The sequence below is a fragment of the Parus major genome, chromosome Z (genome assembly GCF_001522545.3).
Source record: "Parus major isolate Abel chromosome Z, Parus_major1.1, whole genome shotgun sequence".
NCBI classification, from domain to species: Eukaryota; Metazoa; Chordata; class Aves; order Passeriformes; family Paridae; genus Parus; species Parus major.
Window position 1 is genome coordinate 69,340,935 of NC_031799.1, and position 14,533 is coordinate 69,355,467.

General features: G+C 41.5%; 1 protein-coding gene across 8 annotated transcripts in view; it reads right to left on the reverse strand.

Moving 5' to 3' along the window:
* CAST (calpastatin) overlaps positions 1-14,533 on the reverse strand; it is a 51,871-nt gene that overhangs the window by 16,215 nt on the left and 21,123 nt on the right. For all 8 annotated transcript variants that reach the window (XM_015615131.3, XM_033520442.1, XM_033520441.1 and 5 more), the window contains 6 exons: positions 6,770-6,829; positions 2,651-2,701; positions 2,320-2,376; positions 1,988-2,104; positions 861-959; positions 252-353 (listed from right to left, as the gene is read on the reverse strand). In XM_015615131.3, the coding sequence (XP_015470617.2) occupies positions 252-353; positions 861-959; positions 1,988-2,104; positions 2,320-2,376; positions 2,651-2,701; positions 6,770-6,829 (486 nt within the window). The remainder of the gene's footprint in view (positions 1-251; positions 354-860; positions 960-1,987; positions 2,105-2,319; positions 2,377-2,650; positions 2,702-6,769; positions 6,830-14,533) is intronic.

The following is a 14,533-nucleotide window of genomic DNA, read 5'->3' on the forward strand; positions in this document are numbered from 1 at the left end:
CCACTAAGCTTGTAATTTAATCCTTCTTAAATAACTCTCCCATTCAGACTCAGAAAGTTATACGTTCTTCAACAAATTCCCCAAACTGTGTCATTCCTATATTAACAAAACAGTAAAATGTAACTGTGCACACTGTGTTTTAATTCTTCACACATCACAGGTGTAAGTCCTGGATTATTCAGTAATGAGCAACTACAGATGTAAATTAAGGATGAATATTCTAAGAAATAAAAATGTGAAGTGTAAAATACCGTAATTTCTGGGCCAGTGTAAACAGGAGTAGTAGGTACATCTTCCTCAGGTCCACCAAGGGTATCTATTAGGCTATCAAGTGCTGACTCATCCATACCAGGCTAAAAAAATATACAAACCATTATAGAATTTACCAAAGTGTACACAGGGGAAAAAAAACATCTGAAGCATCTGGTGAATCTATAGAATACCCCAGAAACCAACCTAAAAGCTTTCTTTCAGCAGGACATGTACTTGCCAAATTTATCATTCAGAACAGTTCTAAACTCAATTATCCAGTGTCATTAAAACAAGGTATTTTGCATTTGTGTATCAGCAGATACAAAAATATATTCAAATATAACCAAAGATAGGGAGTAACTGATTTTAAGCCTGTAGAATTTTGAACTAGCTTCTGAAGAAGTCCTATTTGACAAAACACAAATGACACATCACTTGCTTTTTACCTCTTCCTTCAGATGGCCCTCCACCATCATACATACATTGAGGACGTATCAGTACTTCTGCAGGTACCCATTCATTTTTTTTCCTGAAGCATTTCAGAGAAAGAAGCACTCTCTGAGACACTATTACAAGGGAAGCCCTTGTCTGGGTCTATGTTTACGAACCTCAGTACTTGATTTGTCAGCAGCAGCAACCACACGTGCACCTGCTGGGCCTGTTCCAGCAGCTGCATCAGCCACTGTGGGCACGTCCTTAGACTTTTGCTGGAGAAAAAAAATAGAAAAACTAAGAGATAGCTTATTGCAATGTTAAAAGAGAGACAAAACAAAGTAAGACATCCAATGCTGAGGCTGTGCAGAGTTTTTTGAACTCAGCAACTAGTGCAAATGCACAGCACCCAGATGCTTGGGTAGACTGAGCTACCACCATAAAAGCTCTGTTTCCAGTGGGACTCTGCTGTGGGAAAGAAAGTGCTTCTGTTTTAAGCACTCTACCTCCTTCTTTTACTCTGCCAGTAGAAGAAATCTGCAGGGCAAGAAAGACATCAGGGCTCCTTCCAAGTCTCTTTGGAAAGGTGTAATTTATTCCTGGTAGCTCTCAATGCACCCAGGTGCAAAAGGTGCTCAAGGAGGTAGGGTGAATACTGCTGCAGGCAGGGAGGTGGAAGGGCAGCACTACCACACGAAATGCAAACCTCTACATTACTGACACTCCCATTTACTGGCAAAAATAAGTGTGTTGTAGCAGAGCTGCAGGAGGCCTTTGTGTTACCCCGGCCTTGTCATCAGACACGTGCACACCAGCAGAACAAAACACCGGTATCCTGATGCCACCACATGCCTTTCCTTCACATTTTTTTCTACATTTGCCCTCTGGAAATGACCTCTCCCCAGCTTTTTCCCCAACCTTCCTCACTTTATTTTTTTTCAGAACCTTGTGTTCAGGGCTGACCTGCTGCATTTGAAGCCAACACTGTAGTGAGGGGGCAAGGGAAGAGCCTGACAAAGAACCAATGACAGCTGTGTAGCTACAGGGAACTTGAAAAAAAAAGCTGAGAGAAAAACAGAAGAGCACCAAACACACAGGAGCAGGCCTAAAACTGTGATGTTGTTAATGTCATTTGCTTAGCCAACAAGCTTATCCACACTGTCATTTTCAGGGGCCCAAAAGTCTCACTTAACAATATTTAGATAAAGAAACCACCTCAATGTGGATTCCTAATATCCCCTCAAAAAATAATAAAAATTGGCTTAAATAATAAAAACTAGTTGTTTCTCTGCTTCTACAGTACCTTTGCTGTCTCTGTGGAGGTTGTTGGTGGAGGCTGGTCAGCCTGAGTTGTAGTTACTTTTCCTGTGTTATTTGGTTTAGAAGTTGTTGTCACAGTAGGTGTGGTTTGGTCTTTGCCCTGTGTAGAGATAAAATATTATTACTAGATATGGAGGGCTGGCTTTTTGATTTTTCCACACTATTTTTTTTTTAAGCGAAAGATGGAAATAAAATACCAGAAGAAACCCTCATTAAAAAATTCAAAGAGAGACAGAGATAGAGATCAGAGATAGAAAAAGAAAAAAAAGAAAGAGAAAGAAAAGGAGAGAGAGAGGTAGAAATTATACAACTTACATCACCAGGTTCCTTTTGCTTCTCTTCAGACAGCTGTTTATTTTGAGAGTCTGCTGGCTGTCATAAAATAAAAAAATTGAGATAATCAACGATTTCCACCACTCAATGCTACAGATGATGATCCATGTTAGTCCAAGCAAGCACAAGACAGATTTAAAAGGTGATTAAAGGACACTTCTTGGGCTGTCCTGAAGTTTATGCACAGGTATGTCAGTGATCACACACCAGTTTCATGTGACACAGAAACAGCCTAGAGTTCAGCCTACTTTTTCAAAGTTAGTGAAAGACCAAAGTGCAGCAAATCTGCAAAGGTGAAAGGTAGGTTATTTACCTTGTCTGAGTGGGTGTTCTTTTCAGATCCTGCTTTGGATGTCGGTGCGGACTGAAATATAAACAACATTTACGCAGAGATTAATATGCATGGTTATTTGCACAGGATCAGATTATGTAGAGCAGAATATCAGACAGGCTCACACTTGTCAGCACACATGCTGTCTACTACATGTAGCACATGTACTACACACTAATCTTGCAGTTCACAACATCCTAACACAGGCCAGTGATTTAAGAGCTCTCAAATGTGTGCAGAGATCCACACACAGATCACACGTGCACTCCTCAGGTAGGGGACTGAGATGGAAAGATGCTACAACACAGTAGCCAGTTTGATACCGAACCCAAATTGCCACTAGCAATTTCTAAAATAGACTCAAATATTATTTAATGAATTATTTTTCTCTAATTTATCGGTGAAATAATTATAATTGTGAATTAAATAATTATAAAAATACATGTAGGCCTGATGAAAAAGACAGTACATACAGCATGTACACAAGGTGGGATATGTTCAGTTAATATCCTTATAGTACACACAGCAGAAAATTTTGTATTTTTCCTCTCCTCTGTTACCTCCTAATGCTCTTGTTTTACAACAGAGCTGGAATAGTATATATCCTCACTTGGATAGTATTACATGACTGCACTTCCAGGGTCTACACCTGAAAATCTTCTGCAGCCATGCCACAAAATCAATTCATGTGATTCATTCAAAGTACAGCAAGCAATAAATTACAACAGTAAGAACAGAAACTGAAAAATTAAAGAATCGTTACGTGTGTTAAGAAGAGAGAAACCCGGCCTCCTCACCATATTTTTCTTCCTATTTTTTCTTGCTACTTCAGCTACACTATGAGCAACACAAAAAAGAGCCTTTCATCTGCCAAACATTCATTACCACTTAGAATCACTCAGCTTCCGTTTTCCTGGCTGACCAGGTGCAGAAATTTGCTAGGTTTGTTTACGTTTTGTTACGCAAGTATTCACACCCTCTCACTGAACCACGGACACCTGGCTGGGAAATCCTGAGCACACCTTAGCTGCAGATGCCTGGGCATAATCCTGGCAAAGGTCTCGAAGCTTTGAGAGACACGCCTCCACACACAAGTGGGTAAGTACTGATGGAGACGGAGAAGCAAAAATTCTCCCAAGTGAGAAAAAGATATTAGAAATAAATATTCAGCTTTAAGAAAAATCATCACTTAAGGTTGCACATTCCCACCCTCTCCCCAGATTCCCTGCTTTGTATTTTGTCTTGATGCCTAAAACCTGATCAAAGCACAGCAACTCTCAGGTTCAGTCATGCTTGACATGCTCACACTTGTGTGTCCCTATGACATGACTACTTTGTTAACTCAAAGACACACATCCATTTTAGCACCCATACACTAAATAATCCTTTAATGAAGGGGTAATTCGAAATTTTCCTAGTTTTTAGGATAAATTAAGGTTGGGTGTGTTTCTGTAACATCTACAGCCAAGAGTCAATCAGACATGAGGTGTCCTTCAGCAGCAAGATGCAAATAATGTAACAAAAGTGCAAAGACAAAGTACAAATAAATACAGAGTCTGACTTTTTTTGCTCTGGGACTACTGCCTGCTCAAGATTGTAAGTACCCTGCTGTCAGAGCACAAACCCAGGTTTTTCTTACCTTATGCCTTTCAGGAGAAGACCAAACACACCTTATTTCTGCAGGCCCATAAAATATATGTACCTGCACTTCTGCCCACACCCAACAACACCTGTACAGAACAGTGAATACAAATTCTCAACCTGCCAAACCAGTTAGGAACAACTGCAAGTCTTCTTTTTTATACTGTAAATATTATTTTACTGAATACTTTATGCACCTTCTTGTAACATATGCATCATTCACTATCCTTTTGTAACATTTAAAATATGCAGAATTGCCCATACTATAAATTTATGTTTGGGGCTGTTGAAGAGTAAATGGACCCATATGGGCAAGGATTTAATCCAAGACTTGCACACAAAAGCATGCTGAGGCCACAATAAAACACATGATTATAAACACCTGCTCATACACAGAGACACATCTATTTAGATACACTTTCAGCAATTACAAAGTTCAAATCTAATTAAACAAATAAACAAAAAAACAGGTAATCAAACCAACAATTTTAGTATGAGACTATCCATTCAGAGGAATTGTTCAGCCATCCTTTAAACTGAGTCAGCTGTGAGCAGCCACAGACTGAAGCCATGGCATCAGCTGATGGCGTGCACTGAATTTCTATGGAGAAAAAAGATGTTCTACTTCCCCTTCAACTGCCTGCTTCCACCTGCACTGTGCCAGGATCCAACAGGATGCGTTTCAGACTGACTGAAAAATGGTCTGGAAATGAAAAATAACACTTTTTCACTGGTTGTCTGGTTCACAGTGCAGTTGTACAAATATGTGCAAGAGGAAGGCAGCAGAAGGGGACGTGTTTGTGGTAGTGTCAGTGGCAGCACCTGCTTCTTCCAACCCTGCAAAACCCACAGGGTGCTGGGTCTACACCCTGGTCCTCCAAACTGTCCTCCTAACCCCAGGCTTTGCCCAGAGAATAAGAAACTCCACATTCCTTCCTCTGCCATAGTGAATTCAGAGCTTTCTCAGAGAGACATAGAGCTGAGGGGTCATTAGAGGCAAAGGATACATACACAGAGAACTGAAGTTTAAGGAGGGGTCCAGAGCATGCTTAAGAGCAGTGGCACACTAGAGAGACTTCAGGAAGGACAAATGAGATGTGGTTATAGCAGGCAGTTGAGAAAGATCTGTTAACTTGCAAGAAATTTAGGACTAGAAATTGAAGTGACTCAGCAACCTTACTTCTTTGCCAAGAAGTCTACTGTCAGAAATGCAAATGATTTGTTTAATCCAGCAGGAGAAAGACATTAATAATGCAACAGACATTAAAAGAAAACATTAATTATGTTACACATGCAAATGCAGGCCACTGTTTCAAAGGGATTTGTGTTTACCAGTCTTACAGTGCTGAAGCATGCCACTGCTACTCTATTTTTGGCTCATTTACCACATTCTTCTGAGAGTTGTTTTAAATTTCAAGTAGGGAAAGACCATAGCTGTCTGGGTTAGACCATATGGAGGACCACAGCATTAATGAACGTGCCACAAATGAGTTTGCCCACAAACACAACAGGGAGGAGAAACCAGAGGCTGGCAGATGCCTTCATTTGCGAGTAATGATGACGGTGCACAAATGGAAGGTTTGTTTAATTGCTACTCAGTTTTTAGATGCGTGTAGGGAGGAAAGGGTTTTAAAAGGCTGAGTGGAATGCAATGGCTAAGTTAAAATGCAGAGATGGAGATGCAGGCCAGAATGAACAGAGACAAGAGGAAAAGGTTATTCCTGCACCAGAGTACCTGCAGGGACCTCTCCCACCCTCACCCCTCCACGCACCCCTTCACTGGCATTTACACCAGGTGCAGGCAGCCTGAGCCTTTACCACCACACATGTCCCTGCTGGCCTGCTCTGGCATCCAGCTTTTGTTGGTCTTGCTGTTACAGTTGTGGAAAATGGAAGAGGTGGGGAAGAACCATTACTCATTTGGTTAAACAACACAAGTAGCTCCTGTTAGGCAACGTGAGGATGATGACTCTCTCCTAACAAGCAAAGGACAGGACTGATGACACAGCCCTGACACTGAGGAAGCCCTAGTCATAAAACAAGACAGAACAAGCGTGAAGGGGAAAGGCAGGGGAGCTGTCAGACAGAGAAACACGGGAGATTAACGAGAAGCAACTGTACATACAGAGAGAGCTGAAGCTCATCCTGGATTTGAGTATGTGAAAAATCATCACCGGGTAAATAACCCTGCAGCTACACTGGAGGGAGCTATACACATGTCACAAAACGTGACAGAGCTAAGAGTAAACATTGCAATTAATTTTCTTTTCACTGCTGTTGTAAAACCTTCTGGTTGCTTTGAATAGCAACTTTTGAGATTTTTTTTTGGGGGGGGGAGCAGAGGAAAAAGCTACAGAAAAGAAATATGGGTAAAGTTACTTAGTGTCAAAGTGTTAAAAAGGAAAATCCATGGCTTCATATGTGTGGCAGGAAAGCACAATTTTCTTCTGAAATTCTTACCCTAGTTTCAGATGGCTTCATAATTTGTGGTTTCGGTGCATCCGTGGAAGGAGACTGCTTCTAAGAGAAAAAAATCAAAACTTTACTTTTATAATAAATACTTTCACTAAGGAAGCATAAAGAATTTAAATTTACTTGTTATCCAGATGAAAATTAAGAATAAATTATTTCTGACAATTAGTTATTACTTCAGATCTTTTCCCTGGCCTGTATTTCTACAATACATACACGTAGAATTCTGACAGTTTGATAATGCCCACAGACCTTCTTTAAACATTATTTTTTCTCCTCTGAGATGTACTGACAGCAAATTTTCCATTGAGTACCAAGACGAACTCAAATCCTGCTCTCACACTGAAGCACATATACTTACTCTGCAGGATTCATCCAGACTTCTTTTTTAATTTTTCAAACAAAAATTGTGCCTTTGGATTTACTGGTTTGTTACAGAAAATATTTAATACTAAAGTATCCAACTCAAATATATTGAGATAAAAAGGAGTAGTTAATCTGTAATCAACACATGTACCCCACCAGTGTTCCTTTATATCATCCAACCTTTTTGTAACTCCACAAAGGACACAGTCTGTTCTCCTGGCTTCAGGGATGTCAACCCAAAAACACCATGGTGTGTTTCTGCTGTGGCTGTATCAAACTTCAAAGACCAAAATATGCCAGTTGTCTCATCAATACTTTATAAAGAAATAATACTACTCCTCTATTCCTGCTTCATGCTCCTATTCTTTAAGGTGTATTTTGTATTTTTGCATGTGCTCAAAGCTGTATTCCATGATTCTGTGATTTGCTATCTCTGTCACAGTAACACATTCACAGGTCACATTTAAATTTACAGCACAATTTATCCATTTTTTTTTACTTTTTCTCTTCCATTTTCTTTACATTGTCTCTGTTTACCACGCTACTTGGAAGTACAAAAACACACACACAGTTTGAATGAACAGAAGCCATATTACATAATACACCCCAGGCTGGCTTCCTACTTCCATATGGGAAAAAACATTGTTTCCCTATGTTTTTGCAGCACAAACTTTCTCAGCTGTAAGAGAAAAGCTGTAAAGAATTTAAATGCACCCTATGACGACAGCATGGTCTCCCCACTAGCTTAGTTGGTGTCTCACACACCTCAATGAGAGGTCTGACTGTTCTAAATATATATTATAGAGAATCTGCAGCTGTCACACTGCAGAAAAGTAAAGTAATATCTGCTTCCATATACCTACAGATTGACTACTTAGTAGATAGAAGCTTTTGCACGGGTGGAGATACACATAGGAATGTACAGAGCCTCCTGCATTAGGGTGGAAAACAGAAGTTTTTAATAACCTTTTAACCTATTTCCACTATCACTATCAGGTGACCTGCTGGCAACTCAGTATTTTTCCTAATATGGTCTTAAACAGTTTTACCTCTTATTTTCTTTCTTCTGCAAGAAATTAATCTGAATTCCTTCTGCATGACTAACAAGTAGGTATCTGTTCTACACCTTCATATTACTCACCATAGTCCCTGTCTGTTTAATAATAAAAACATTTCTCTGAGCCCTTCTCCCTTCCAGCCCTCAGAAAACTCCTATCTTCAAGACTCCCCTGTCTTAAAATGCACTGAAAAATTACTTTTCCCATGTCCCAGCACAGCAGCACCACCACAACCAGCAGGGATGAGTGAAAACCTCCCAAGACCCCCACAGCAGTACCACCACCACATGCAGGGATGAGTGAAAACCTCTCAAAACCCCAGCTGCTTCTTCCTGCCCTGTCCAGCTGGAGGGCAGTGACCAGCAGAAGCAAAAAGGCGTAGAATGGAGGTACTCATGGAGGAAGAGGAGCAGTCTGAAAACAGAAAACAGCTCAATGCACAGCTGCTGACCAGCTGATGTGGAGGACACCAAGCCATCCTCCCTGGAGACACTCAGGGCTAACTAAGGGGAACAAATCCCTGAGGAGCCAGAGGAGGAAAGCAGAACAGGTGGGAAGAGCACACAGACCACCATGGAGTGCCTTGCTTCACTTCCCTGCTTCCTACTCGAGTTCCACAATAAAGGCCCACAGTTTTCCACTCTCTCCCCAAACAGAGTCACTCTGGGGAAGAAGAGGGATCCTTGTTCTCCCAGTCCATCAGCCAGCAGGATTTGCAGCCAGACTGACAATGCCATGAGGCTGCTGAGCTCCAACCCCTCTGTCTGGTGTGGTCACCACTGTACCACCTTGTCTCACCTCCAGCCTGGCTCTGGGATCAACCTCTTACCCCATATGTTGCTCTGGGGCTCCAGTCCTCAAGACCCTGCTCTGCCGCCAGCTGTGCCCAGATATTTCTCCCACAGCTCCACAGAGGGACTGCAGAAAGCGTGAAGCAACACAGGGACACATGTCAGGTGTGGAGGTAAATATTAAAATGCTGCCTGGCAACCTGGCAACAAAATCCTCCTGACACAGAGCTGCTGTGTGTCTGTGGCACACCCTGCTCACACCCCGGCATGGTCTGCCCCAACTCCCCCTCGCAGGAGGGCTGGGGTGTCAAACAGTCAGGGCTTAACCAGAGCAGAAGGCTGGGGCCGAGGAAGTCAGGGGATGCTGCACAGGGAGAGTGGGGTGTCCTCTGAGCTGTCAGGGGTCCCTGGAAGGCAGAGCCAGAGGGGAGAACCAGTGCAATCAGTGCTGGCTCCCCTTTTCCTCCAGCTGCACCCCCACAGGTCCTGCCTGAAACCAGGTGTGGGTTCTGGAGGGTGCAGTGCCAGCCCTTCTGCCCTGTGAGTGAGCTGCAGGAGGGATCCCAGCCTGGGGGATGGCTAACACACAGCTCTTGTGTGAGCTAGGAGGCCAATCCATGTCAGCATCCAGGACCACTGACAGCCCAGGAGCTGCTCCCTGCCTAACACTCCCAAGATGCTGAGTGCAGGAGATCAGGCAGGTAGCACAGTGTGTGAAACTGAGTCACATAACTTTCTCCCACTGGCCTGAGAAAGTATGACCTGAGAAATCATAAGGAGGAATCCAAACATTCCATAGGGAAGGAAAACAACTTTGGCAGGTGTTGTTTATCACCTTGTTGTTTACTTGTAAGAAACCGTCAAGGGGTGGTGTTCCTAACTGTCCAATGATGGTGATGTGTTGGTCTGATGACCAACGAAAGCTTTACCTTTTGGGACCTTCTCAGAAGTGTCTATAAAAGAAGATCTGGAAGAATAAAAAGCGCTATATGATAAAGGCTCTCTGCAACTGAGCCCGAGTCGTCACTATCACTGTTCCTAACACAGCGTGACACCCATGACCACCACAGAAGGGACTCGACATACAGGGAAGAGGTTACAGGACAGCACTGATTAAGCAAAGACTGATTCCTGTTAATTACCCCACCCTGCCAGCAGAGCTCCTGGGAGACCTGCAGCATGGGGTAATTAACAGGGATCAGCCTTTGCACAGGAGCTGACCAAAGGATCTCAGGCGCTTTTGAGCTGGAGGATGGTCCAAGAAGGGCTGATGAAGAGATCTGGGATCTGATTTGATAGAATTAAGAGAAGGAATACCCTTGGAAACTCATTTGTCAAGTTAGCAGGGCAGTATTCATGCTATGTTTGAAAAAGAACTGTTACAGAAGCCAAGCAGTGGGTTTGCAAAACAAAACAAAACTATCAAAAATTGTTTATCTGGTCTCACTACGAGTATCACAGAAATCTGCATGAAAAATGGGAAGTGTGACGGGAGAAGAAGAAAATAATGGTGGCATCAAAATAAAAAAACTGAATAGCTCAGACAACTGGATGCAGATGCCCTCTGGAAAAGTAAAACAGGCAAAGATATCCATGAGTGCTCTCAGTTTCACAGGACTAAAAATCACTGAAACTACCCCAAGTGTAGCGAGAGCTAACATCAACTAAAATTATAAATTCTGGAAATTCATGTAGAAGATTTGTCAGGCTGAGGAAGGTCATTGCCCAGCCTCAAAAGGAGCACAATGGATACCTTCAAAACCAGAAGAGATGCTGCAAACACTTACCAAGCAACCCATACAGAAATGCTGAGATGACAAGAGGACAAATAAGAATCAACAAGAATAAAGCAACAAACACCCAGAGGAGGACACACTGTCACTGCAACTTTTCACTGTACCTGAGATGACATTTACTCAAATAAAACGGGGAAATTGGTCTGTAACACTGGGTTACAATCTTGCTTTCAGGCAGCTGAATAAAACAGAGCTCCTGATCTCTGACACTGGCAGTAGGTTGAAGGCACAAACACAAAACCCCAAAACACCACCAAACCCTTCTAGACAGGCAGCAATACTGACAAAAACATGCAAAGGCCATAATGTCACAGACTGAGATTCTCCTACCAAAAACAAACAAGGGAAGAGGAATCTGGGGAAAAGTAATCGGTTGCTGTGACAACGTAAATACAAATGTAAAATATAACTCCAACCTCCTTGGCTTTAGCTTCTCTAGGCCAACAGCTAGCACAGTTTTCACCATCACAATGCAGCAGAGATAAATATTGGAAGATATGAGGAGAGGTTTAGGGGGAAAAAATTAAGGAAAAGTATGTATGAGGGACTTAGTGGCAGTAAAAGGCAAGTCAGGACCTGATGCTTTGTACTCTGGTCAGGCCCCCAAGGAAATGGGAAACAAATAAGAAAGTGACTTAGCCTTTAATAAAGAATCTTCCAGGTCTCAAAGATCTTCCTTCTGTAGAGAAGAGTCACTCTGAGGCAAAGGCTACCTGGACACCACCAAATCAGGCACCTCCAGCTCCAGCAGCCTTTGGGGGAGCTTGTATAAACTCCCCTTGTTTGGGGGAGTGATGTAGCAGAACTTCAGTCTGGAACAGAGGACTGAAGAGCTATCCAAGTTCTCTTGTGAGTTAACACCCCTTTGGTGTGAGTGAGCTGGGACAGCTTCTCAGGCTTAGAGCTCACAACACCTATGATTTTATAATTGCTAACTCACGGGGTGTGTAATGCCAGGGAAAACCTAATCTACCTGACTACGAGTGGCTGCTTGTTTCCATGAATGGCCCTGATACTGAGCTTTAATTAATGGCACTTGTAAGATGTGGGCAGCAAAAGCTCTACAGAGAACCATTGTGGAAAATAGTGGGTCATTTAGCTGAAGTGTGAAATACCACTTGAGCTGTTAAGAGGTTAAACCTCTCACTTGCTTTGGTGGTGTGTGGCAAGGGCTGTGCAGCCCTCTCATCCCTGGACACACACACACACAGCGGAGGCATAAGGTGGGACAGGGATAGCACCAAGTGTGTGCACATATACAAATAAATACATAAATCTATAAACACGTATATTTAAAGCTACACAGCATCTCAAACATGCTTAAAACGGGGAAAAAAAGGTTCAGCATTAACTCTTTATATATCTTTTATTGTTATAGTATGTAAAATAGCTGAGTTGAAAAATTACAGCTATGAGTGCTCCTGTGTCATCTTCCATCCCAAGTAATTTTGGAAATATCCTACTACTTTGCACCTGCTGCTCTTATATGCAGTTCTGCTATTATATTTTTAGAAGAAACAACAGCTTTTTAAGAGTAAGATAAAAATACCCACAACAACCAAGCAAATATTCTTCTCAAGATTTCAAGTTCTCAGTTAATTTTGTGGAGTCTTAATATTAAGAACCCAGTGAAATGGAAGAGCAGGATGCAGGTTTCTAGTCAGTACCTGTGTATTACTCAGACACTGGTGTATTTGTGCTGTCCTGTTGTGACGGGTTTCTTTGTAGAAGCGATGAGAACCATTTCCAAATGATTTGTGCTGCAATTTCTGGTGGCTGACTTCGCCCATGTGTAAGTCCCCTTTTATTTATAAAGCCCACTGTCATTACTGAAACCCACCAACACCACGTTATAAACAAAGCTTTCTGCCCAGCCACTGAGGGCAGGTGAGGAAAAAAAAAATCCTTGGAGGACAGTTCCAGTTATTTTATGTAACTCTGTTCTAACTCAATCTAAAACTCTTTGCCAGACTTGTTATTTTGGCTGTTTTTAAAATTCATTGTAGTTACTGTAATTTCTTACTGTAGTTATTTACTGTAGTTAAATTCATCAATATACCTGGTATTAAATACCTGTCTTTGAAAAAAAAAAAACAAAACCAAACCAACAAGAAGAAACCCTGTCTCTAGAGATGCTTCCTTGTGCTTTCAGCATTCAATAACTCAGCTGGTGTGAATATAACTGAAAAATATGTACAATCTATTACTATCATTATAATTCAAATTTCTGCAACGACTATTGTGGAAAAGAATAACCCTAAAATTTCATTATTCTGCCATTTTCTCACCTCACAGAACAAGCATTTGCAGCAATTATTAACCTATACCCAGAAGCAAGATCAACCACCATTTAGAGATGGGAAAAGACAGAGAGGAAATACAGTTGCTTCCTCATGAGAAAAAAAAAATGACAATTTTTTCAAGGAGCTGGTTTGAACCAGGAGATTGAGGCACTGATTAGCTAGTAAAGGCTCTTTTACAACCTCAGGTGCTGCTAAATTTATTGATGGTCATGGAACATTGAGCTAGGCAACTTCCATTACACAGACGAAGTGGCTTCTTCTACTTTGAACATTAGAATATGATTTCTGCCATCCTGGCACAGAGATGAAACTCTTCAATACTTCACTATGGAATTTTATGCATCAGCTAAATCTGGCTAACCACATTACTCATGCAACAGGTTTTTAAGCAGTGTTTTTAGATACAACCTACTTGGATTTGAATTTGGTTACACTAAACGAAATGTTATCAAGCAAGACAGTAAGATCAGTATTATATTTATCATAGTGTAGAATAAGGCTTCGCCCATCCTAGAAACTGCCAAACCACCTTTAGGTGAGATGTCTGTTTTGAGATGTCTGCTTTAAGATATCTGGATTGCAGCATTGTCATTCAAGTCCAAGGCTTAATACTGGCATGTCTGTTTTTCTTTATTTTAGCAACTGTTAAAAACTCTGAAACAGCTTTATGCTGGAACAAAATGCAACTGAAAACAGTGAATGACAATTGACTTCAAGTGTTATTTGTACTATTTGACTCTGCCTTTAGCTTCCAACACCTCAGTTTATGCTCACTTATATGCAGGAAGTTAGGACTGTCAAAAAATTTATAAGTATATCTCAGCTGATGGCAAGAAGGATTGTGCCTGTTTTCTTCTTTTGGAAGCAGAGGCAAAGTTTTTTAAGTTGATTAATGGTCATGCACAGTAACTATACAGCAAGAACTTTATATACTCACAGTTCAATTTGTGGCCATGAGGAATTACTTAGACTCCAGTATGCAGCTTGGCTTACTGCTTTAAAGGCTTTACTATATACAAAGGCAATTTCTATTTAATGTCTTTCCATGATATTGGAAGTCATCTGGAAACAAAGTCAGTATATTCCAAACAGGGAAACAGACTTCCTCCACTGCCTTCACATTCAGAGAGTCTGCAAACAGACCAGTTAAGTATCTCAGGCTCCACAATCCTTGTTTCTTTTAAATTAATCAACAATCAGCTTTAAACTCCCCGTTTTTATTTCTCCTTAAAGCACACACGCTTCAATTACCTCCTCCTGGAAACTTCCTGTTTCTTTGGCAACAAGTTCTACAAGCAGCACACACTGAAACTTCGCTTTCATTCAGTCATATTCAGATATTAGAAGCAGTGCCCCAGCCCTGTCAAGCCTCTTCTCAGGTTCCCACTCTGCACAAGAGAGGATTACAGCAATGTATGATCCCGTCACTGCAGATGAG